Raw genomic sequence first — 26,587 nt, 5'->3', positions numbered from 1 at the left:
TTCTCACTCTATTTGCATATTTTTTAATGCATTAGGCATAACTAAACTGTTTCCAGCCTTAAATACAACGTAGCTGTTTTCATTAGTTTGTTAGCATGTGGCCTCAACATATCATTTATATTAGTTTCAGGATTTCCTGTGAATATCAATAGCTTTTGGAATCTCCTTTCTCCATACCAGTATTAAATAAGCAAGATCCTAGGTCACTGAAGCCATATTCACAGTGTTCTGAGCCATTGAAAATAAAACCTGATTATGGTTTGACTTTTTAAAATTAAAGCTGATATATTAATATATTAAAATCGGAATAGCTATAACGCCTTTATAAATACTTTCTTAGTGTTACTTTTCAGGACTTAAGTGTTGGATGATCTAAGTCAGGTTCTGCTAATAAAGTGGGAAAAGGGCCCATAAGGGGTGGATAACTACATTTGCTTTGATTTAAAATACTAATTGCAAAATACATGTAGTGCAACTTGATTTTTAACTAGGTCCTACTTGCTAGTTGAGATGGTAGTCTTTTAAGCAGTGCTAATTTTAGCATCTTCAGTAATAACCTGGAAGGGAAGGTTCTAAATGTTTGCAAATAAAATATGGTGATACTAATTTAGGAGGTGTTGAGAACTTGAGAGTGCAGAGAAGGCTTTGGGGGGCAAGAAGTAAGCATACCGAGACATTTGTTTTGGTAGATAGAAATAGTGTGGTCTGATCGTTCTGTGAAAGAAAAGCTTGAGAAGTGGTAAAAGAAAAAAAGAAAAAAGCTGAGGAGAAAAGTTTACAGGCGTGTAAATGTAGTGACTATGGTCCCAAGTAGTTGATATGATTTTGTGATAGTATTGTAGATGGTAAAAGGGACTAATAGTTCTCATATAAATAACTTTGAGGACTCATTGGAAACTTTTTAAAGTTTGTATGAAAGTATCAGGACAGAATCTGAACTTCAAAAATACAAAAAGGAGCTGAATTTGTGACCTTTTTTTTCCCTATAACCTAATTTTGAAAATTCTTATCTCAAACATGGTAGCAGCAAAGCTTAAAAAAGCTTGGCTTAGAAATTCCTCACTTATAGTTTGTTTTATGTCTTTCAGTCGATATCATGGTCTTAAAATATTTTTGGAAGAGCTGTGGGAATGAGAAATAATTGACAATTTTTGCTGAGTGTTGAATTAGTCTGCAAGGTCCAGAAAGACTTCATTTAAAAAAATTCCCAATGCTTGAAGAGTAATATTATCATCATAATTAATCAACTTAATTTACAATTAAATTGACTGGGCCCAACATTTTGAAGATCCTGCTGATCTATGGGAACAAGGAATTTGCTGGTCTGCTTTCACTGCTTCTCTGGTGACGCTTAGATGGTGAATTCAGTAGGTTTTCTGGACTCGCTTAGTCAGCACAAGCTCTGAAAGTTTCTGCTCATGTCAGTAGCAAGCCACAGAGGAGTGCATGCTGCTGCTGCTCAGGAGAATGAAGAAAGAATTTGAGTAAATTTGATATCTACATAAATTGATGTTTTAGAAACACAGAATGCTAAAAAACAGTTGGTCATATGTTACAGTGCTACTTCAAACTATAATTTTCCTTTGAGCAGTGTTTATTGAACATTCAGAAGTTCAGTTGTGTTCAGTGCTGTAATATTTGTGTACGTAAGTAAAGATGTTCTTCCGTTTTTAGTTCTGTGTATGTAAGAACATACATGCAGAATGATTACAGTAAAATTACATTAATTTTAGAGTTGACTTTATATGCTTTTTTCTATTGCTGCTTCTACTTCGTTCATGCAATACTATTCCTTTTATTAAAATAATGCACCATCTTTCCTGCCTGAGCAGGTTCAATTATTGACTAAATGTTGGCTGATGTTCCATTTCCCTTTGAATCTTGCTTATAGCAGAGTGGCAAAAAGATGCTTAACATCTGTCCCCAAAGTGATTACAAAGTGCTTTGCAAAGAGTTTCCAGGGACAAGAAAAGTAAAAGCTTTCTGCCTTGGTTTTGTCCATTCTTTAGCCAACACAACAGTTAAGACGCTTCCTTTCTGCACTAATTGCAAAACTTTTTTATTTTGTTTTGTTTTTTCCCTTTACCGTCAAGGCACTTCTTGCCTATGCAATATGAAGGACTTGTCCTGTATCTCAGGTTTTGCAATCCCTGTAATTCCAGTTGAGCCTGGATTGTAATATTGAAAGTTCTGACAAAAGAGTAACTCTAGTGTTTTGTTTAATGAAATTAAGGAGTAGTGCAATGCCTGTAACTGTAGTGTTGAGTTTTTATTTAATGTATAAACTTGCTGTTTCTATAACAGGTAGTTTTATTGGGGGGAAAAAGTGAAGGATCCACTGGCAGACACCAGAATTTTAGAAAAGTAAGTCTTTACTTTTGTTAAATCTTGTTCATCTTATGAACATAACAGTAGGCATGCTAATAAGAAGTGTATTTTGCCACATCTTTTCTTTGAAAACACTGAAGTGTTTCCCTTTGTTTTGTTCTGTTTTTCTACCACGTCTTTTTTTTCTTTTCTTATCACCTTATGGTCTCTAGGATGATGTGCAGGACTTGTAGGGGAAGGGGGTGGGAGGGAGGAGGAACTGCTTGTTTGGTAATTTTTAACTTGGACTGTGCTTCAGTGTGGAGCTTAAAATGTTCCTACTCTCTCATTTTATGGAAACAAGAATGTAAAGTCTCACTTCTTTCTTTTTGAAGACACTTTCCAGTGAAGTGCATTGCCTACTCCATTCTTCAGGCAGTCCACTCTTCACAAAAGCTTTGCAGAATGGTTTAGTTGTGTATGAGTCACCCGCGCTGGGAAATCTAAGCATCAGAAGCACTTCCACAGCTGCACAAATCAAGGATTGTGCAACAAACTTGGAAAAAAAAATATGTCCATCACTAAATATTTTTAAAGTGTTTTATGTGCATGTTTGCATTTCTGCATGAGATGGATAATTAAGTTTCAGACTAAATATTAGCTTTCTGAAACACCTGTCACTTGTTCTTGTGTGTTGCTGTTAGCAACTGTCCTAATCTTTTTTTATGTGTCCATTTGGTACACTTGTACAATTCTAAGAGTTACAAATAGCTACTGCTGCTCGTATAAATCATTCTTTCTTTAAATTGTCTTAGTTTCATATTATTCATTTAGGTGAATACCCCAGAAGTATCTGTACTGAGGATCATCTTAAACCAGTCACAGTTCATGCTAATTAACATATTATTTGATACATAGGTTGATAATTACTTAGCAACATGTCAGGTGTATATACTCCAGTGCTTTACATTTTGCTTGAGCTTCCCATTGACTCTAAGGCTGAGTTCTGGATTTGTTTTCATACTCAAAGCTGATCCATGCGTCTGGTTCAGTGTATATAAACAAACCTCATTCTGTACAGAAATTTCATTTGTCACTGTTTGCCATGTGGGATGCAGCAATACATGGGAGAGTACAGATGTTTCAATTAAATATGAAGCAGATTTCTCAGGTACTAGCTACAATGCTTGTTTCTTCGAGCACAAATTTGAATCTCATTTTTCCTAATTTTGTTCTCTGGTTGCAATTTAACACATGGTGTAGGTCAGCATGAAATGGCATTGTTGCCAAAAGATGTCTAACCTGGTGATTCACTGCTTCCCCTTCCCTTGTGCCAACGCAGTTTTTGAGCAGCCATATGGTGAAACAAATTTAGTTGATTTAGCTGGATGAAACAATATTTGGGTTAGTTTTAGGCTGGACCAGTTTTAGGCTGTATTGACTATGTGATCACAGATACTAATGCTAGCAGAAGAGAGGGGAATTTAATATGGGTGTGGAAATGAGTGCTCGAAGTAATGATCAAAGGCTAACATTATGAAAAGATTCAGCTTGACCAAGAAGTTTGGTAAAAGTGCTTACAAATATAAACAACTGTTAGGGTGTGAAGTGCCTACTATCTGTAGCCATGTAGTTACCTGCATGGTTTATGTATATATTGGTCTTGCTATCTTATGTGTGGTAATTCTTCACCTGCAGCCTGATTCAGAGTAAGTACTTAAGACTCTCTCTCCCTCATCCTAGTTGAGTACCCTGTCCATGAGTTAGGAATGAATCTCTGTCTCCTGTTTGAAAAAAACAAAACAAAACTACAACAAAAAACAAACAAACAAAAACCAAACAAAGAAAAAGCCAACTTGATGTCATTGAGTTGTCTGGCATGGCATGCTGCTTTCCCTCTGCCCCTTCCACCCCTTTTTAATGTGCACATAACTGAGAACGAGTAAAATGTTTCTTGATGTCTGGATCTGCTAGGTAATGCTATGTTAAAGAAACAGTATCTTAAAGTAATAAGTTGTTGATATGAAATTGTTGGTTGTCCCTTAAAAGGTAAGGCAGATTATAAATCAAGCAAAACTTATTTAAGACTCATAGCTATCTCCTTAAAATTTGTCCTAAATAGACTGTAAAGGCATTGGGTGCAGAAATAACATGCATAACTTCTCACAGACCCTCTTGGCCATCTGTTGACTTCTTGGATTTCTGAAGATTTTAGAGTGCAATAGTGCAATGTGTAAAAAAATATAAGTGTTCATTTGGATATAAAAGCTACTAAATCTCCATTGGGTAGATTTTTCTGGTCTAGGATAGAATTTTAGAAAGATTCATTTGTGTGAATTTCAAAAACTGCTTTTTAGCTCCATTTCCCACCTCACACACGTGCATGCTAAAAGTCTGGCAGTTAAAGTGCTCACCTAACATGCAGGTTCATGTTTTTCTGCAAGACTAGTTGTCGTGGATAGCTGAGTGTTTGTTTTTGTTGCAGTAATAATAATTGCAGGGTCTCATTTTCTAAATTTAAACATTTTGTATGGAATGGAAGAATTTACTTGGTGTTATCTTGCTTTGTGTAATAATTATGTCTGTTGAATTTGGTAATTAATTTTCTCCAGGACAGTTTTCAAAGATTAGTTACTGGCTGGGGGTAAACCATAACAACTTTCTTTATCTAGACGTTCTTCCTTCTTGTTATTGGGGTAGAGGAAAAATAACGTTTAACTCTTTGATCTGTCTAGTTTTTCAGTGAATTTTCATTTATATTTTTCAGTGTAGGAATAGTGTTTAATTTTTCCTCTTTGGTTAGATTTATTAGTATTCTTGGTGTTATTTATGCTCTGAGGAAAATGTGACAAACCATTTTAGACAAATTATTTAAACTAATATCTCTATCTGTTACAACACATTTAAAAGTGCTAATGCTGTGTTTCATAAATACGCATATTTGTAATTGGGTGAATCATTTCAAAGTGTTTTTAACTCCAGGACAGATATTGTGGTACCATATTTTAAAGGTTTTTCTCCTTAAGTTTCTGTTGATATTGAGAAATCATCAAGTGAGGATTTTTTTTTTCCTGGTAACTTTTGAACTTCTGAAAAAACCCTGTCACCTAACTTCTCAGTTCCATATAAGAGGCTGGAAGAAGGAAGCTGGGATTTTGTTTATTGTAAAATATACCAAGTTTAGATGCCTCTTGTGAGAGCAAATAGCAGAGTCTCCAGATGTTACACATCAGTTTTGAATTGTAACACCAGCAGGTTAGCTTCTGTTGATTAAAACTTACATTGTGAAGTACTGAGTTTTTTTGTTAAGCACCATTTAAGGAGGCAGTAGGTGTATTTTTCAGCTAGGCTTGATCATGAGCTAAATTGTATTTTAGATGTGCAAACACAACACAATGCATATGCTTAAGTCAAGGAGGGAGCTGTGTGCCCATCTCCATGGTGAGGAAGGGGAAGGAGATGCAGACTCCAAAGAAGAGTGGAAGAGTCGTAGCAGAACAGCTGGTCAAGCAGAGATCAGCCCAGGTAATCTGGAACAGAGGAGCACTGGGCAGGGATGTTTCCTCTAACCATGAGATAGATGGAAATTGCAAACTGCATTCAGTCCCAAATTACAGAGGAGAGTTCTCTCCTGATGGTAGAAGAATCTAAGACATGACTAATGCAGGAGGGAATTGCATTTTCATCTAATCCTCATCATGCATGTTTCTGTGAGGATATTATTTACAGTGACTTTTCACCAGACTTGTCAGAGCAGCTTGCTTAGGTCCGTTACTTTTCAGGGGATAGACAAGGACACATCTGCGTGACAAACTATTTCTAAGAACATAACATCTTTTAACCTCTGTGATTGCTTTGTTGTCTCCAACTCAGGGTGGTCTGTAGGCTCTTCCAACTGCTGCTGTATGTTTGGACTGTGTCCAAATAGGTTTGTGGGCAAATAGTATGCACTCTTTAAAGTGATGTGATAACTCAACTAAATCTGTGATATCACTGACCACTACCACAGCAAGCCTCCTACCAGGCAGTTCGTCTCTGCTATAGACTGCTTGGCCTTATCCGCTTTCCCAAAAGTCCCTCAGGAACAGACTTGAGACTAGATGAGTTATTCTGATAATGGGAACCCACACCACCAGTCATCTGTCCTACTGCCCTTTCTTCATTATAGGGCACACAGATATGTCCTTGTCTACTCCCTGCAAAGGTAGCAGACCTAAGCAAGCTGCTCTACCAGAGCAGGCTACTTGTGTCCACTCACAAATTTTCCTATTAAAAGCCCAACTGGGATCAAGTTGTGTGGTTGCCTGCACTAAAAGCAGCCCTCTCCTACTCTGTTTTCCTGCGAAGCAGGTGAAGATGTACACCTGCTGTTACAGTGTGTTTATCTACAGCAAATGACATTTCTGGGATGTGTTAGCTCTTCTGCACAAGTACAGACCAAGATTACAGTTGGTTTGTTGGTATGGTAGAGAAAAGATTGCAATATATGACTATTCCCTGCTGGTAAAATAACCTTTTAGGCTGCAAAGTTTGGGCAGCATTTCTTGAAATTCCTTTCGGGCCTATCTTATATTTTTGTTTAGTTTGCCTTTTTTTTTATTTTGAGGTAGAAAAATGAGATACACCTATGTGAGTTTTAAAAACAGTATTTTAACAACCTTTGATTAGTGAGAAGGGATCAGTCAGTCATTACCCTGATTTACTGTCTGTTGGTGTGTATATCATTGCAAGCAAATGAGCAAGTATCTTGAAACCTGCCAGCTTGTTCTATTAGGCCAAACTGTATCTGATTAGAGAGCAGGTTATGGTTTACCTGTTTAAACACCTCTTGCTGTCTACAAAAGTCTGTGGTTACTAGAGAGGAATTAAACCAAAATAAATTCTTCCCCTTCTCCCCTCTACCCCAGCTCTAGCTAAAGAGGTAAATGGTTGGGCTGGGGGTAAATCTATGAAGCAAAGAGCAAAATGGAAAACATGAGTGATAGCGATGTGCTATTCTGGGAATGAGATAACAGATCTCTGCTTGCCCATCATGGTGGCATGTCCCAGTAGAGTAAAACCCCAGAAGCTCATAATCTGAGTTATCAGAAGCAAATGTTTCTTTGCTCCTGGAAAGGAGTATCAAGAAGGTTTATAGTTATCCTCAGAATCCGTGTGATGAATAGGGCTTTTGGTGCTGTGCCTATGTTGGGAGTCAGGTTCTGGCTCAGCTGTGTGCTCACTGTGATTTTTCTGCTCCTTGGCTTGCTTACGCTGGTACGTAACTAGTGTTAGAGCTCTACTGGGGCATCAGGTGCTGTGGAAGCACAGACTGATGTGCTGTGATTTTTGATTCTTTAAACAAGATCTTCACTAAAGCTAATCCTCAGTGTTTATAATAACTAGTTTGTTACCCTGGCAAGATAGGATTATGGCACAGAGATCAGGTTGTATTAAAGAAGTTAATCTGTTTCTGTTTGAAGAAACTGTAGTGTTGGAAAAGTGTATTGTTTCCTGTATTTTTCCTGTGATATTTCCTGGGTGAAATTATTTGTCTTAATAATACATGTCACCTCACATGAATTCTGAGGGCTGTAATGTCATGAAAATATTACTTATAGAAATCAAGAAATTTTTATAACAATCTTTTTTTATAATATAAGGGCGATGCTGATTCTTCATCAAAAATTTTTAGCAATGTTACCATTAAGGTGAAGTGCTGGAGATACAAGGGTTTCAGTCACTGACTATATACAAAACTAAGTACAGGCAAGGCATTGACTATTGTCCCATCCGTTTTTCAGTCCAGCCCTGACAGAACATCTGTCATGAGCAAGACCATAGTGTAATTTCACAGTTTGTTCAATTTTTGAATTTGTTTCTAAGATTTAATACTGTCAACATGCATACCAGTATTGACGATAAAATTGGACTGAAGTTACTGAAATTCTTTTAGTCTAAAACTTGGAATGTTTTATCAGATGGGGTGAACTTTTCACCATTACCTTAGATCGGATTGTGGCTTTTTACCCTATGACTTATTCAGAACCTTGTTTCTTTGGCCAAGCAATAACTTGGCACCCAATAACTTACTGCTTCTCCCCGAGTGATAAGTCAGCATAGTACAGAAGTTGCAGTGTTGCTGGGTTTTGTGATTTTGCTACAGATTGAGCAATGTTGTGTATTAATAGTTTATACATCCATGGCAGCAGCTAAGGTTTTTGATTGAGGACCTCGGCTTTCTTAAACATTTTAAAGTTTCTAGCTTTCTTCATTGCAGAAAAGTTTGAAAACATGCACTGAATATGTACAAAAGACGTAGTATCTAGAGACACATACACAGAAATTACTGTATTAAGAAAAACCTCACAAGTTGTGGAGACAGCCCCATGACCTTTGAACACTTGTGGCTGACAGTGCTGGCGTGTAGGCGTCTTAACTTTTCTACTGGCTTTCAGACGCATGCCATTTCTACTGAGTTAAGAGATCTATGTGGTTTTGGTTACAAAAGCTTTTCCACTGTGATTAGCTTTCCTTTTGGTTTGGTTTAAGCTTGCTTATGTTCATTTATGACATAAATATATTCTTTTCCTCTTCATCTTAAAATCCCTTTTTGAAATATCCTCAAAACCTTCTTTCTTTTTAAATTGTTTTAGACACTATCAAGTATGGATCTGTGCTTAAGTCCTGTGGTGTTTGTCTTAAGTGTTTAATTGTGATTTTAAAACAAATACACCTCTACATACTGCAGAGATGAGGTCTAAAATTTTCCTCATTAGAACACTGTTGGGAACTGGGTGAGAGTTGGCAGAGTTGTTTGACTCCAAGCAGTTTAGAAACACGGGTTTCATGTTGCAGTTTCTGTATCCTAGACTTCCATGGGACTCTTTGTCACTATTAATGTTTGCACTTGTCAAATGAACAAAACAGAATGGGAGAGGAGGCTGTAAGCACCTAAAAAAGTAGGTCAATGGGCCAGCAGGTTATTTGGCCAGAAAAGAGCGAGTGGTTTCATTGAATCATGCTGTAATTGTTTTTCTGCTGTTGGCAGATTGTTCTGCTGTGCTTTAACTTCCTATGTTAATATTTGCATCTGTATTTTAATGACTTAAGAGCCTCTGTTAGATGCAGGGGAAGGAGAAACTTAACTTTTCTAATCAAATAAGAGATAATTCTGGTGTTTTCCATAAAATCCATTGATGAATATTAAGAGCAGCATAAGCTTAGGTTTTAGATCGCAGCCTCCTTTTTAGAATTTAATATGTAAAATTTTTTGGAAGTGGTACAAGTAATACATTTTATTTTCAGAACAGGAAGGCAGGCAGAGAGAAATGGGATAAAGACAGGAGAAAAAACTGATTTCATGTACCTTAAAAATGTAGAAAATAGCATAGTTCAAGGGAAGAAACTGTATAAATGAAAAGTAATGGTATAAAGAGACTGGAAGTTGGTGATGACTTATACTGGTGCTGAGTTTTTTTTATGGAAAAAGTGCATTTGTGAAATAGGTTTGGAATACATACTTGGAAGTGGTTTTCGAAGTGGGTGTTGAAAGAAGAGGTTAATGGCTGTATCTGAGGAAGTAGCAATAATGCAGCTGGGCAACTTTGCTAGTTGCCAGCAGCAGCATTCTACATGTTCTGGAGTCCTGAGAGTTGGTAATTTTGGAGACTGGGAGATGAAGAGATGTAACTGAGGAAGCCAGTGGAGGCTCAAGTAGGAGTTTCAGCAGAAAAGGTGTTGAAATAATGGTATAAAGATGTGCTTTGAAGGTCACAAGTGAAAGTGAAGATGGTGTGGGAGATACCACATTCAGATATAAAAATTACATCAAGATTAAAGATTGGCGTAAAATGATAGCTTAAAGCAGAGATGAAATTGCTTCAGAATATGCATTTTTATCAAAAAGAGCTTTAAAGCAAGGTGAATTCAGATTGTGAAATACTTGGGATGTTTTTAGTAAGCAGAATATCGTATTTATAAATTACTGTTGTTGGAATGATTACTTCTGTTTTATTTTTTTAAAAAAGTGAGCATTTTAAAACTCCTTGATTATAAAATTTGCCATTTTTATTTTTTTACAGTTCAGAATTCAATGCTTTTCTGCAGAAGAGGATACATCTGACTCCACATTGTTTTTCAAAGGAACCAGGTTTCATCATTAAACCTCACACTTTAACAAGTCCCAAAGCGTAAAAGGTAAAATTGTGTTCTTACAAGGTTCCTGTGGCTTTCGGTCATCAACACTGAAGGGCTGAGTAGCGGTGTTAAGTACTGTCTTTTGTTCTCCAGAACGTGACTGAATTTGATTCTTACAAATAGACACAGTCCTTGATTTCTGTAGTGTTTGCTTTAAACTTGACTGGTTTTATTGGAATCATCTCTGCAATCTTACCGATTGGCATGTATAAGCACTGAGAATGCTTAGTGTATTGCAAATTTGAATGCAAAGACGGAAAGGTCAGACCTTGAAGAGAGAAACAAATGCAGTACAGGTGCATTTTCTGTAGTCTTTAAGTTCTTTTAACTATTTGTCATGGATACCAAATCAAAGTTGCTAGTTCTGACGTAGGACCTCTATACTGTAACAAGTGGATGATTTTGTTGAATTCTAGAAATTGAGTGCTTTGATCAAGTGAAAATGCTGACTCTTAAATTCTGATTCTGCATAATGAAGATACCAGTTGTCACAGGTGAAAATTTTTTGTATTTAGCTGTACATGTGTTTTTCTTTTGCAGATTAATGGAACAATATATCATTTGTCCTACAGAATTTCATACTACTCTTGATCTCTATAGTGTTGGTACCAAATTAATTTAAATATTAACACAGAGCTAAAAACGTAATTAGTACATACCAAATTAGTACAAATAGTACATACCAAATACCATATCTACTTAACAACTGGGATACAATTTTCCTGGAACATTCTGGAGACTGACTGGACCACGAAGTTGCAGCTGCCATATTTCCTGTGGGTTAACGCTGCAAGTTTCACTGGATTTGGCACTTTCAGAAACAAGCAAATCCTTCCTTCTCAGAAACTATGAGTCGCTAAAGTGACTAAACCCAGCTCGTTTGAAATAAATGCAATGTGTTTTTACTATTAAGTTTATAATATAGCAAAAATTCCTGAAGATCTGCACGTTCAGCTCATATCAAACTCCTTGCTGCATGCAGTTGTTCCTCAATCACTAACAATGTTACAATCCTGCTGCTCCCTTTGAGCAGTCTCTGACAGATCTGACTTTACTATATCATGGAGAAAGGTTTAATTGCATTGTTTTATGTTTATATAAACATTTCAGCCTTTCCATACAGTCATGTAATTTTTGGCTACCTAAAAGTAGGTACTTGTTGAATTAAGTACTCAATTTTATATTCCTTTTCCCACTATTAATATTTTATTCACATTCTTTATTCAAAATCATATGTACACCTGAAAAAAACAAAAACTTCCTACTGAACCTTTGTAATGAACAAGTGACTGCTTTATGAAATGGCCAGGTTAACTATAGCTTTCTCACAGTATGGAGATCACATTCTAATAGGTATTTTACTGTCATTATTTCACATGTCTAATAACAGTGTGCTCAAGAAAAACATATAGTAAGAAGTAAATAATAGCTGTAAAATTCTATATCCCAAATGCTTTCTGTTTGCACAATTTCTAAATGGAGTGTATTACTACTGAGTGTATGCTACGTCTGTTCAACCTGCAAAATTATTAGAGCCTTTTAGGTAAAAGTTCAAATAAAAATGAAAAGCTGTATCTGAATTCAGAGTCAGAAAAAGGTTTGCATTAGTTTAGTCCAGACTTACTTATCGTGACATTTAATAAAAAAATGTTCTCTTGAATTCTCTGTCATGTAAAATGAGATACTAAAGTCCAGGTTATGATGGTAATGGAGACTTTATTAGATAAGGTAGGAGTGCAGAGCAGAAGGTTGGAAGACGGGAAGATTAAGAGCAGCTTACAAAGTAAATGAAAGCTTCAATATGCTCTAGTGAAGAACATGTTTGTTCCTCCAGAGTCACATTTTGATGTTTTTTCTTCTTTTGTAGGCAAACGTACAAATGTCTACCACAAGACTAAAGTGTGATATGTTATGTTTTTTACCATAAGCACCCATAAAATGAGCTCCATTGCAGACAGGTATGTTAATAGATAGTAAGAGTTCTGGGGGAATTACTGTTCAATGCTTTCTTTAATAATCTTTTCTTATGGTTAATATAAAGAGAGTATTAAGTTATGCAAAAAATAAGAGGAATGAGGTTTTGGCTATTTCTGACAGTTATTTTGATAGTTGTTAGATGTGTTGTTTTGTAGCAATTGAAGTAGTGATTTTTATTGTTGGAGATGAGTCTTAAAATGCATTATTTGTTTTCAGCCATGGAACAGCATCTGTGCAATTTGAGTTGTTTTTTAAAGTTTACTTGAATACTTTTTTTTTTTTTTAGTACTTCAGTATTTGATTAAGGAAAACAAATACATTTGAACAATTAGTGATGTTGTGGATGATAGTAAAGTGACCTGCTAACCTATTTCAAGGGAAAAGTGATAGCTGAGACATGCTTTCTACTTGATTTCTTCAGCTGGACTTTCTTAGCAGCTTAGGTGAACATCTGTCCTTGATATTCTGCGTATTACCACTTTTGAGGCTTCAGGAAATGAAACTTGCATCAAATTTACAGAATGTTAAACCCATTCTAAATAAATAATAATAATAAAAGTAAATGGTAAAAGTTTTAAAATGCTTGTCTGAGTTCTCAGTTCTTTTAGTGAAGTTTTGTGGCATTTCATGGAAACTTCAGCCTTTTAAATATACAAATTCCTTTTAAAAGCTTTACGTTTATGTAGCAACGTACAAAATAATTACTTCCTAACGTCACTGCTTATCGTAAGTACGATAGCTTGATGACGGTCACTTGCATTAAGGGAAGGAAACATGATAAAATAAAGGTGGACACACAGAGGTCAGTGTGGATAGCACTAAATAGACTGAAAGCAGACAGAAGGTAGAGAAATAAAATGTGAAAATCCATTATACAGCGGTTTTGGAAAACAGAAGAACAGTTTTGACTTTTAAAAAAAAAGAAATTAAACAAAGGTGCTGTATGAAGTATACTGAGGCATCTTCAAAGGGAAACATTTTCTCATTTTGGTATTTTAACACCTCTTTAGCAGTACATGCACACTTGTCAACTGAGGAAAATTTATGTGATACTTGGTTAGGAAGCAAATATAATGAATAATTACCATTACTGTTTAACATTGACATTAATTTTATATTTATAAAATAACATACATGAATGGAGTGTAGCATATTACTCAGCCTCCTTCCATTAATGATACTTCAGTATTTAAGAAAAATGTGCTTTCTTACTCTTACTATTTCCACTAATTGTAATCTAAGTTGCCAACAAGTAAAAATAAATTATATTTGTCCTGTCCTATGTTTTCAAAAGGGTAAGGCAATGCAGATAATCAAGAAGGTAGAAAAATAAAACTAAGTAGTGTTCAATTAAGTGTTTGCATAGAGTTGTAAGTTCTCATTAGAAATAGTCTGAAAATCCTTTGAGCTGTCAGAAATGTAAGGGGTTTTGCTTTCTGTTCAGTAAATGTCCTGCAAGAAGACTTAGCTTCAGGTAATTGATGATGGTCCTTACAGAACATCACAGTAAAACAGTGCTTCAGTTTCTTAATGTGATGGAGATGATGAATAATTTTTTTTCCTTTGTTGTGGTCGAACTCCACAACAGAGAAATTTTACACTCTAACCTTTATTTCTTTCAGAAATGATGGAAGCATTTTTGATGGGCTGGTGGAAGAAGATGACAAAGATAAAGCAAAAAGGTAAGTATTTAAGCTAAGAAATGTCCTGTACTTTTACACTTGGGCTTACCAGGTATATTTCTAAACAATAAAAATGTGGTTCTTTTTATAAATAACCATATTATTCAACAGCATTTATTTTACTGTCATTGTTCAGATATGTTGTGTATTTATAACTGTAGTTCAATTATTTGTATTTTTGTCAAAAGATGATTTATTCCAAAGGCTTAACTGCAACCCTCTATGAGAAGGAGGAAGCCATTCTTCAAAAATGGTATCTGAGATTTGGAGTAGGTGTTTTTGTGACAGCTTGTCATGGTTTAACCCCAGCCAGCAGCTAAGCACCACGCAGCCACTCGCTCACTCCCCCCCACAGTGGGATGGGGAAGATAATCGTAAGGGTAAAAGTGAGAAAACTCGTGGGTTGAGGTAAAGACAGTTTAATAAGTAAAGCAAAAGCCACACAAAGCAAAGCAAAACAAGGAATTCATTCACCACTTCCCATGGGCAGGCAGGTGTTCAGCCATCCCCAGGAATGCTGGGCTCCATCACGTGTAATGATTACTTGGGAAGACAAACACCGTCACTTCCAATGTGTGTGTGTCCCCTTCTTCTTCCTCCAACTTTATATGCTGAGCATGACATCATATGCTATGGAGTATCCCTTTGGTCAGTTGGGGTCAGCTGTCCTGGCTGTGTCCCCTCCCAACTCCTTGTGCCCCCCCAGTCTACTCGCTGGTGGGGTGGTGTGAGAGGCAGAAAAGCCCTTGGCTCTGTGTAAGCACTGCTCAGCAGTAACGAAAACATCCCTGGGTTGTCAGCACTGGTTTCAGCACAGAGCCAAAACACAGCCCCATGCTAGCTAATATGAAGAAAACTAACTCTAATCCAGCCAAAACCAACACACAGTTGTCACAGCAGAGATTCTTAAGGGGCTGTTTGCATCACGAACCTGGCAGCAATACGCAGCTTATTATAAGAAGATGTCATAGTTGTTATAAAACATTTTCTGTTTTGTTTTTCAGAGTGTCTAGAAACAAGTCTGAAAAGAAACGTCGAGATCAGTTTAATGTACTTATCAAAGAGTTGGGTTCCATGCTTCCAGGTAATGCTCGGAAGATGGATAAATCCACTGTACTGCAGAAGAGCATTGACTTTTTACGGAAGCACAAAGGTAATTCTTTGTAATAATGACAAAATATTTGTAATCTCTTAATGATATTCATTTAGTATATAAAACATTAACAGTTTTGCAGCTTCTTTAAGAAAATTGTCAAAAAAAGTAAACAGTTCCCAAAGAAATATATTCTTAAGATCCTAATTTAGGTAGCAAAGATATAACTTGTTTTTGCTAATATATTGCAAAAGCCAGTACTAATATTCTTCTGTCCCATAGTTGCCAAAGAAGTCTGTTTCATAAAGAGAAGCATTTATTTTTGAAATAACCTTCAAGTTTTTTGTTGTGAACAGATGGAGACCTTTAGAATGTAGTTGCTTCTTAAGATGCAAGTTGTCAAAGTTTTACTTCACAAGAAGTCTCTGCTGATCCATTTTAGTGGAAGTACGTGCTGGAAGTACTTATTTTGATATTTAGTTAAGACTGGTTTGAACAGTTAGTTTATCTCTCCACTTTCCACATAAAGCAAGATAAATCACTGAAAAAGCTAGTCTGAGGGAACTTCACGGTCCCTCTCTTCATGTCAGGCATCTACAGAACTGGCTGCTTTAACAGTGATGATAAGGCAACAGGGCATTGTGGTCTCCAGCAAGTGTTACTGGGTAGGTTGTTTGGTGAGAGAGGGTGGCATGCAGTGGATGTGCAGACCTGCAGCATGGGCATTTTCTTTTTTTCCTTTTAGCTGGAAAAAAACCAAATCAGAAAATCTTTAAATACTTTTAGCTGAACTTTCTAATTTTCAAGACATGTCCACTGACGTATAAGCCAATGAATGTGTGTTGTTTTGTAGACAGTCATGTGAAATGTCAAAATAATGAATGTCTTTGAACATCCTTGCTATGTTTTGTTTCTCTGGGTGTTTGCATCAGCTCATACCCAGATATGTTGTACTGAAGATCATTACAGATCGTTACTCCTGTCACGAAAAAATCCTTTCACCAAGCATACACTTATTTATGGCTGTTATATATTTCTGTATATAAAAAATTCCTGTTCCTGCTCCTACACTTGTTCTTAATATGGCACCTTGTGGTTCACATTGCCAAAAAGAAGAAAATGAGCTCTTTCACTAGATAACCTATTTCCCCAAGTCATTTCTGACCATGCATGCTAATTAGAAAGCAGTAGGGACAAAAGAAGCAGCTACTAGGTTATAGAATAAAATAAATAAAGCTATTAAGTGGATGGATAGGTATGTATTTTTCAATAGTATGTGTGCCAATTTAAGGTATGTTAAGATATGATAACTATTTTTCCATACCCTAGCACATCTTTTCCATTAGTGTTATGGTTGAAGTAGCACCAGATGTGTACTGAATAGTGCTGTTAGAAGGTAAACATAACAATTAAAATGGAAAGGGAAGGGGAATAATTTATGCAAGAATTCATAGGCTTGGGGTTTTTTTTGCCAATTTAATATTGATTATGCTGTTTTAATTCTCTGAGATATGTTTGTCTCATAACAAAAAGAAAAGTAGTACAAAGGCTCCTTTTCTGTAAAAGTCAATTCTGTAGGTTCTAAGGCCTTTGTGAAAATTGGTTCTGTTTCAAAATCTCTTTATCTTGTATTGATGATTCCTATCATAAAATCTAGAGTAGAACCAACGTGTGTCAGCAAGCCAGCAGCACCAGTCAAACTTTTTTCTTCAAAGTGCTTTCTGAGATTTTTTTTTTTAAATTAATTTTATTATTTTAGGATAAGGGGGAAAAAAAGCAGCTCTGGAGATGGGTGCCTTTTAGGGCATGGCACTTTTGTCCTTCACCTGGTGGGACTGAGTGCAGCTTTGTGTGACTTCACAGATCATATTAAGGTCTCTAAAGCTCTGGCTGCCAGTGCTCACTAACATTGCTCTGCACTGTTTTACATTAAAATGTTTTGGACAAAATGTTGGCAAAGATCAGAAGCATGCTTTGCCTCCTGAGGTGCTTGGATCTGATTGTTACAATAAAGCAGAGTGACCCTAGCAATAAATGAATTGTTCAGCAATGATTAGCTGCTTTATTGTTGAAAATCCTACTGTGTTCAGCCACCAGGTTTTGATTAACTGCATTGCTTCTGGTTCTTTCTGGACCATTTCCACATTGGCCAGGCTTGGTACTCTGGCAGCAGCTCCAGATGAACTATCTGAGCTGGTTATTAGCCAGTGTGGATTCTGTTTCTCCTTGAGAAAAAACAGCAGGGTAAGCGCACTGAAAGTATATTACAGGGAGCTTCTTGCTTGCTAATACTGCCTGTCATCTTCCTTTGAATTTGTAAATAAGAAATTTTTGAAAATTATGAAATACTGAAGAATTTTGCTGTTTATAATTACAACTAGTAGACTGATATTCATACAGCCCAAAGATAAATGCTACACATCTTGGCCCAGCTGGTAATTTCTTTTGAGGATGTTCAGTGCTGATGCAGAGTTGCTTCAGATCCATGGTTTGAAGGCTGGATGAGTTCAACGTGCAAGCTTGGTTATACTACTTTGTCTGGTATCTAGCTCAGGAATGTGACCTCAGTGTCATTTATCTTTGAATGCAACCTTCTGCCATAATTTTTAAGCATTTCTTTAAAGTTACCAAGTGAAGCAAGGTTTTTTCATGTTACTTTGGCTCTGTCTTCCAATATCATACTTGTTTTAATTAGGGGAAAAGTAAAAGAACACTCGTGCTTGTGGTAAGACAATTCAGCAAGGTTCATTAAAGGCATAAACTTTAGTATAAATCCTTTCTACTGTAGAAGCCAGACTGACTTTTTTTTTTAAATTCTGAAATAAGATAGTATATGGACCAGAATGAGCCAATGAATCAGACTTTTCCAGTTCTAAAATGAAGATTATATTTGTCCTGTGGACTGACTGCATTACGTTTCTTGAATTTTGCCTCTACTTCGGTGGCAGAGCTTTTCCTTTCGATGTCCTTTGACTTCCCCCTCAGTGCTCAGTATGTTCGTTCTGACTGAAAAGTTAGGCTTGGGGCTATACTTAAGTTGCCCTTATTCTCCAGCCCGCTCTCACAGCTTTCTGATACCATTTCCAAACAGATAGCAAAAGCCTGATCAAGTTATGTCTTTTGTGAGATCTGATGATTGGAAATTTTGGTCTGTCTTACTTGTTGGTAATTTTTTCCCCTCTCCTTGCAGTGTTCTCCTTCTTGCCAGTTTCTTGCATGATATTGCTGTTGTTTACTGTTCTTTTAGTTAAGTCTGAAGCTCTTTCCTAAAGTTTCCCCCCTTCAATCTGGGAAACAAAGTTCTGAACTGTTCCAGGCCTTTGCATATTTAATTCAATTCCAGGTTTTCTGTTCTCTTTGGGCCATCTGAACTAACAAACTAGCTTACGGCCTTTGTACAGACTCGTCCTTTAGAAATCAAAAAGCCTTAAATACGTGGTTTGGTTCTTTCAGTTTGTCTAAATCCTTGATTCACGATTACTTGTTCAAGGTTGTTCTTACAACCAGTGCTTCTGTAATGCCCTTCATCCAGACTGAAGCACTGTGTGATCTTACTACTTGTTTAAGTTATCAGTGGATAAGGAAGCATCAGCTTTCAGAACCTGGGGTCCGGTTTTGCTTAGCAGCTGTTGTTTCTCTCACCTGTGTACGGGAAGTTTATCTCTATCTTTCTCTTAAGTCCCACAGGAAACTCTGTTCAAAACTCCTCTTTGTGTATGAATCAGACAGTAATTCTGCAGTGGAGTATGCTGTACAGCTCTTAACAGTCTTTGTTGCAAACCTACTCTTTTTTTAATGTAACCTTATTTCTTTACAGAAAAGGGTGGGAAGAAGTGAAAGGACAGTGACAGTTTTTAGAGCAAAGGTTAGAATGATGAGAATTGGCCAAGATACTTGAAGATTAGGCATTTTAATGACCTAAACTGATCAGGAATTTTGGCTTTCAAAATCTTTGAAAACAACACTCTCAATAAAACATTTTATTATAGTCTCAGAGGAAGGAGTATTTTTCCATTGTCAAAGTCCATTACTTACTGTCATTAACTTCAGCGTTACCTTGAAGTCTGGCAGGACTGTAGCACAAAGTGGTAGAAGGAAGGAGAAGGCAAATCTCATTATGACGTAGGGGAGAAGGCATTTATTTTTCTTTTTAAGGAACAACATCTATATGTAATGAATGAATGAACAACAGACGAGATTGGAGAACTCTCTGCTGTTTCCTACTGTGTATATGTAACTTAGTGGGAAAATAATGGCTCTTGGAAGTGTGAATCCTTATATTGTATATATGTTTGATTATAGAAATTACTGCACAATCAGATGCCAGTGAGATTCGACAGGACTGGAAACCAACATTCCTTAGTAATGAAGAGTTCACGCAGTTAATGTTAGAGGTATATTATTTCTGTTTTTCTGGGACTAGAATATTTCCTCATAGGGAGTCATTCCATGATAAAATTTTTCAGATTGATGATGTAACTTTTTATTTTCATATATTAATTGTAACTATACATTTTCATGAAGGTAAACAGTCAAAACTCCTATGTGTGTAGTGTAATGCAAGATAGGGGGTTTTTAACCTGCGTTTTCAATTACATAAAACATAAGAGAGCAAGTCCACAACAGCACATGTTTACTGTCAAAATAAAGTGGATATTTTAAATTATCAACATAAGGAAGGTACTAGTCAAATAAAGAATTGTTGTACATAAATTAAAATCTGAATTATAAAAAAGACTCAACACATCCATGTAACTTGTGAGCAATAAAGCATTTAATTTCTTTACTTGTTACACTTTCCAAAAGCGCTGTGTGAGCATTACTTTGCTAAAGAAGATTACATGAATAGTTGGATTACTACTAGAAACAGACTTTCAGTATAAACTGTCATTTCCATGGAAATGGAAATAAGTCATTTGTATCTTGTTAGTGAAACAATTTCTAATAATACTTGAATGAAAAATAATTAGGTATATGAACAAACACATTTTATTTTCATTCTGTAGTGAAACCTGTTCTTTGAGGCACAGATTTAAAAAGTAAACAGTTCTGATTTTTTTTATATTTAAAAAATTTCTAAAAATTCTCCATGATGAATTTGCATATTTTTTCCAACAAGTTAGTGAAGTAATTGTTTCTGTTTTTTGAGGGGTTTGTAGCTGTTTCTGGTATTTCTCAAGTCCTCTTAAAAAATATGTGTCTACAACTAGGGACTGTAAAGCTAGAACAACATGATATAAGAATGTTTTTCAAAGATGTGAGTTTTAAAATTTCCTATTTAGAAATACAGTTATGTCATGCTTTTATGTTTGGTAGTGTTCAGCTAGAAGATAGTCATCTTATGTTCAGTGGAAAATAAGTTTACATAGAAGATAAGGCAGTCAGAACTCTGTCTCTCAGTTTTCAAGTCTCAGTAAAATATTGCTACAAGTTTCTTTTATTGAGATTGGGAATACTGAGATTTTTAAATACTGAAATTCACTGATTTCAGCACCTCTTTTACTTGTTCGTCTCTTATTTTTCCCACCTCTTCTTGCTTTTATCTCTAGCTCATTTTTCTGAGTTTTCTGATGTTTAAAATGATGATGGAATTAAAAATAACAGGCAGGCAGAGTAGGAGATGGAGGAAACAGTGGCTAGCTGTATATGGACTGAAATCTTGCTTCTGAAACCACAGAGTAATTAAGAACAGAACAGTATGGGAATTGTAATGCTCATAGTGTAAAAGCAAGACTAAGAAGTTTTAGTAGAGAAAGGCATTCTCACTTTTATAATAAACTAAATTAAAATTGGTCTAAAGCTATATTCAATGTGGAAAAGTATTAACATTTTTAATATTCTCTGTTGCTTTTTATTTAACTGCCCATTATGTTTAATTTCAGGCTCTTGATGGTTTTTTTTTAGCAATTATGACAGATGGAAATATAATATATGTGTCTGAAAGTATAACTCCCTTACTTGAACATTTGCCAGTAAGTACAAATTGCTTTCAGTAACATCAGTTTGTCTAAAGGTGGTGTGCTGCTATGAGTGCTAATGAATCATTAGCCTTTTTGGTGTTATAGAACAGATGTATGCTTTGTTATAATGCTTCTGCTTTTTCTTCAGCACAACTCCTTGGTACTGGTCTGTCTCCTGTATTAAACGTTTCCTTTGGAAATACAGAATGCAGTTGGCACTCTGTTAGGCAGGATTATGAAGTGCCCAACAAGCATCAATTTCTCTTCAACGTAACTGAAATAAGAGTTGACTGCAGGAGACCCTTTAGAGTTCACGCAGCCTCTACATGAGTCAAAAGAGTATTGCTAAAGAGCTGTATCCTTGGAATTTTTTAAACTACTGTTTGGGTTTTTTTACTCCTTTCTTGCCAAAGGAGTCTCACAAGAAATACATTGCTGCTGGTTCTGCTACGTATATACTTTGGGGTTTATCACATTCACTTATCTTTAATTTTGGTGGCATTGGCCACTGGTAAATGTAACAGTCTAGTTTTTTTAAAGTTACCTCTGAATAATGTTTTTCTGAAATGAGCTGAATTAGTACTCAAAACCGCAAACAATTGATGAGTGAAACAAGCCATTTTTTAGAAGAGATGGATAAGTTATTCTTACAGGCTAGTTGTCCTACTGTGATAACAGTATTTTGTAAAACTTGGAGTGGCATATTTAAAAATGATTGTGCAAAACACAAATTCCACTAAGGTATGTATGATATCAGCTTGAGAATTTTGAAAAATGTACAGGTAGTTGTGATTGTTTTAAGAAAGTAGAATTTACTAAGTTCTTAGAGGCACATTTGTTCTTTGCTTTTAGCTGTGATTTATATATTCTAAACACACGTTCTGTGATCCCACTTTCCGAATACTTAATCAAATGCATTTATTCCTATAATCACTTGTTCAGTTGTTCAATTTTATTGCATTCATTTCTATTGTTCCCAGTTTTGTGTGCATAGTTGTGGAACTGATTATAAGATTTATTCATAAAATCAATTGCAATTGAATATAATTATTGGTAACATAATAGACTATATGATGTAGGGAGGGACTGTTTTTTGTTCCAGGATGTCATTTCAATATATTGGATGCTACCAACAGGTTACAGTGCTCTAGAACAACACCCTATAATTTGTAATTAAAATGCACATTTACTCGGAATTGTTGCATCCCAGGGAGGTTAATACAAGCTCCATTGTACTTTAATGTGTATGCATATCTGCTGCGTTCATGGTAGTTTTCATTAAATGGTTTGCAGTGTCAAAATTAAGAGAGATCAAAGTGAGGTCTTTTTTCTTGCAAAATACTCGTGTGTATTCCAGCAGGTGGCTTTGAGTCAGTAACATTCTTCTGAACTGAAATTGTTTTGCATTAAAATGGTAGGCTTTGTGACATTGTACGTCTTCCATTATATTAATGCTTTTTAAATCTTTTTCTTTCAGTCTGATCTTGTGGATCAGAGTGTATTTAATTTTATCCCAGAGGGGGAACATTCAGAAATTTACAAAATATTGTCTTCTCATCTGCTGGAAAGTGATTCATTGACACCAGAATACTTAAAATGTAAGTAATTATTGCAGGTTAACCCCAGGCAGCAGCTCGGTCCAATGCAGCCGCTCGCTCGCTCCTCCCCCAGTGGGATGAGGGAAAGAATCAGAAGGGTAAAAGTGAGAAAACTCGTGGGTTGAGATAAAGACAGTTTAATAGCTAAAGCAAAAGCTGTGCACAAGCAAAGCAAAACAAGTAATTCATTCACCGCTTCCCATCAGCAGGCAGCCATCTCCAGGGAAGCAGGGCTCCATCACGCGTAACGTTGATTTGGGAAGACAAATGCCATCACTCCCAGCATCCCCCCCTTCCTCCTTCTTCCCTCCGCTTTACATGCTGAGCATGACGTCATGTGCTATGGAATATCCCTTTGGTCAGTTGGGGTCAGCTGTCCTGATTGTGTCCCCTCCCAACTCCTTGTGCCCCCTCAGCCTACTCGCTGGTGGGGTGGTGTGAGAGGCAGAAAAAGCGTTGGCTCTGTGTAACCACTGCTCAGCAGTAATGAAAACATCCCTGTGTTATCAGCACTGGTTTCAGCACAAATCCAAAAGACAGCCCCATAATAGCTGCTATGAAGAAAATTAACTCTATCCCAGACAAAACCAGTATGGTAGTTGTGTTAAAAATAATCTGCTTTGTATCACATGCAATAAGTTCTTTTCTTCCAGTGTTATTTAAGCTGAAACATGTGGGTTAGCCCTGAAGAACAGAAGCACTTTTTTGTGATTCCCCCCAGGAGTTAAATTTTCAGTGTTGCGTTGCATTTCACTCTGTGGCTTTCCCATGCATTAGAAATGTTCATCTTGTTTACATAGCTTCTATTTAGACAGTTGTAGCACTTGGCAAGAATAAAAACATAGCAGCCTAATGGATTTTGGAAGTGCATGCTTTGGTAAACTTAAGTTTAATGCAGCTGCTTCTTTAAAACAGCTCTAGTTTTTAGGGGTTTTCAATGTCATTAGCATTCAGGCCCTTCATGCACAAATTCTAAAGGAATTGCTTTCTTTAGCTTAGTTAATAACACAGTGGTTAAAAGCAGAGGCTGTAGCCATTTTTAATAGCAACATTTACAGTATCCCAGTAAGTATGCAGCTTAATTATTCCTGCTTGCAGTTTCATGTTGCCTGTGAGCTTCATCAAGCATGTAGTCTTTTAATCTGTTTATTCTTTTCTCAGCAAAAAATCAACTAGAATTCTGTTGCCATATGCTGCGAGGAACAATAGATCCAAAAGAGCAACCTACATACGAATATGTAAAATTTATAGGAAATTTCAAGTGTTTGAATAACGGTAAGTAATTTCAGTGATGTTAGAGTGGAATGCTTAGGCAACTTCACAGAAAAACAGGCCAGGGACCATCGTGCAAAACTTAATGATGAACTAAAAAGCAGTCTTTCAAAAGAAGAGCTTGAAGCAGAGTTATATTGCTTCTATATTGTTTTAATGAAAAAGAAGAAAAACTACCTACCGGGTATTATATGTCTGTGCACTGGAATGCAAAATGTAGTAATTATGCTTAATGCTTTCAGTTAAAGAAAATTAGTATCTTGTAAAACATTTTTTAAAAGAATGTAAGAGAAATTTAAGCAAACACTTGAACTAAATTCAGGCTATTTATTTTAAGCATAACCCATACTTAAGCAGGTGATAAGTAACTTGAAGATCAGTGGTACTGGGTACCTGCAGTTGTCATTATGCAGTGAGCTGGGAGGTAAAATGGGGGTTTTCCCCCCATTTCAGTTCTGCGCTTTCATAGGAGTTACCACTCAGATAAGTGGATGGGCCATTACGTTTTTCCTCACTGAGTTCCTTCTCCCTTCCATAGAAGTTATTTTTATTAATTGTGTACTAATATTATTCCTCTGTACTATGTCTCTAATCTGTTTGGCCAGCCCATGCTGACTATCTACTTGAAAGGCATGTTTATTTAGTCACCCAGACAAATGGGTTGTGCAGTGTGGTCAGTAGTAGATCTTCATGAAGATCATCCCTAAAAATATTCTCAGAAACAGTGTCTTGTAAATAAACCTATGCTTTTTTTATGTGAAACCAGTATTTTTCTCACAAAACGGGGAGAGGTTGAGTCTTAGTGCCAAATGCAGGTATGTAATATTATAGGAAAGACAAGAAACAGGCCTGAAAAGGCCAAATATGGTGTTAGTCTTGGAAAGAGGAGGAGTTGGGAAACTGCAGACCTATCAGTTGCAATTCAATATTGGGAAATATTCCAGAACAAATAATTAAACTATATTTGAGCTTCAGGAAGCTAGCAAAGAATTGAATAGCAACCATAATGGATTTTTCAGGTAGAATTAACATCAAATTAATTCAGTTTCCTCTACCAAAAAGTAACACACTGCGTGGATAAGAGGAAAAAGTACAAATAAACAATGGACTTCTTTAATATGCATTTAACAATCACCATGTTCTGTTTTCACAAACATGTAAGAGATACACATATTAATTGAAATTGCTGGAGAGTAGCTGCAGACACTGGTTGGAAAGATTATCAGTGTTCACCATCAAAATGGAGGTTAATGAACTACTTCTGGATTTGATCAGTATTTTCATTAATATTATGAATAATGGAACATAGTTTGCAATCATGAAATGATGCAAGAACACTAAAAATAGGAGAAGAATTCAACCCCAAATTTAGAAAATAAATTATTTTGGGGGAAAAAACAAATTGACTAAGAACATTCAGGAATAATAAATTATATGAACAGAGAAAAAGGTTATAGTCAGCTAAGTAGAGGTCCTTTAGAAAAAGGAGTTACTGTGGAATGTAAACTGAACATGACCAAGTCACCATGACAGATCACCAAATTTAGAAAATCTTGCAAAAGTCTTTCTGAAGTATAGTCTAAACCACATGAAATAATCCCTCTGCACTTCATAGCACCCATATGTCCTTATCCAGTTTTTGGCACTATTTGTCGGGAGTAAGTAAAGCAAATGGAAAGAGTTCAGAGTAGGGCAATGAGAGCAATCAGATATTTAAAAATCTGATTTAAGAGGCAAGATAAACTCTGAAGAACAAAGGAGAAGGGATAAGATAAAGAGGAAGAAAAATACCTGTTTTCTTTCTGATGGAAACAGCAAGGAGCTGTAAGCTTAAATTGCATGAAGGAAACTTCAGTAGAAGTTCAAATTTAGAGTTGAACTAGTACCAGTTAGGCTTGTAAGAGCCTGAGAGCATTTTGGAGTCACCATCATTAGAGCTTAATAAAGATAAACTAAATTGATACCTGCTAGAAATGAAAGATAAGGTTTATCTGCTTTGAGGTCTAGTCCATCTTTTGCCCACTTGTGATTCCATCCATTGCTGTGATTCAGTAAGTGGAATTTGTTTATTCTCAGCTTGGTGTCCTGATTCTTCCATGTACATAATTGTTGTGTGTCTGACTGTTCTGTTCCTCACTTTTGTCTTCAGCTTGTGTCACTCCAATGTGTTGGAAGCCTAGAAAAGAAATACTTCAAAAAGAAAAAGAAAAAGTTAGCAAAAGCTGATACAAAAGAGAAACTTTAAAGATGTTTTTGAAGATGTATTCCAGTCATTTTTAGTAGTTACAAAGAAGGATTAGAATTATTAGTTTCTTAAAACTGATTTGTCACAGATGATATCGTGTGCACTCTAATTGTAGTTGAGAAAGTTACTTGATGGTTGTGTTCTCGTTACTGGTATGTAACTACTATTCCTGTGCAAACGTGCATATATTATGTGTAGCATTTTTGTTAATGCATGTTAAGTTAGAAGCAAATCGCATTAGATAAATATCGGGCCATTTGTCTTATGATATTACT

The 26,587-nt window shown here is 36.0% G+C and overlaps 1 protein-coding gene across 19 annotated transcripts in view; it reads left to right on the top strand.

Annotated features, from left to right (window-relative positions):
* CLOCK (clock circadian regulator) overlaps nt 1-26,587 on the top strand; it is a 67,469-nt gene that overhangs the window by 21,840 nt on the left and 19,042 nt on the right. For 9 of the 19 annotated variants that reach the window (XM_054823345.1, XM_054823340.1, XM_054823334.1 and 6 more), the window contains 9 exons: nt 2,305-2,364; nt 10,371-10,485; nt 12,353-12,443; nt 14,085-14,144; nt 15,149-15,297; nt 19,540-19,631; nt 21,120-21,209; nt 22,675-22,795; nt 23,957-24,070. In XM_054823345.1, the coding sequence (XP_054679320.1) occupies nt 12,397-12,443; nt 14,085-14,144; nt 15,149-15,297; nt 19,540-19,631; nt 21,120-21,209; nt 22,675-22,795; nt 23,957-24,070 (673 nt within the window). In that variant the 5' untranslated portion in view covers nt 2,305-2,364; nt 10,371-10,485; nt 12,353-12,396. Of the gene's footprint in view, nt 1-2,304; nt 2,365-10,370; nt 10,486-10,988; nt 11,839-12,352; nt 12,444-14,084; nt 14,145-15,148; nt 15,298-19,539; nt 19,632-21,119; nt 21,210-22,674; nt 22,796-23,956; nt 24,071-26,587 lie in introns of those variants that run through there. The other 10 variants (XM_054823347.1, XM_054823348.1, XM_054823346.1 and 7 more) reach the window with 3 other exon arrangements.

Source organism: Grus americana, chromosome 4 (genome assembly GCF_028858705.1).
Source record: "Grus americana isolate bGruAme1 chromosome 4, bGruAme1.mat, whole genome shotgun sequence".
Classification (NCBI taxonomy): domain Eukaryota; kingdom Metazoa; phylum Chordata; class Aves; order Gruiformes; family Gruidae; genus Grus; species Grus americana.
Note: the sequence above shows the minus strand (reverse complement) of the source record. Positions and strands in the feature narration are given on the sequence as shown.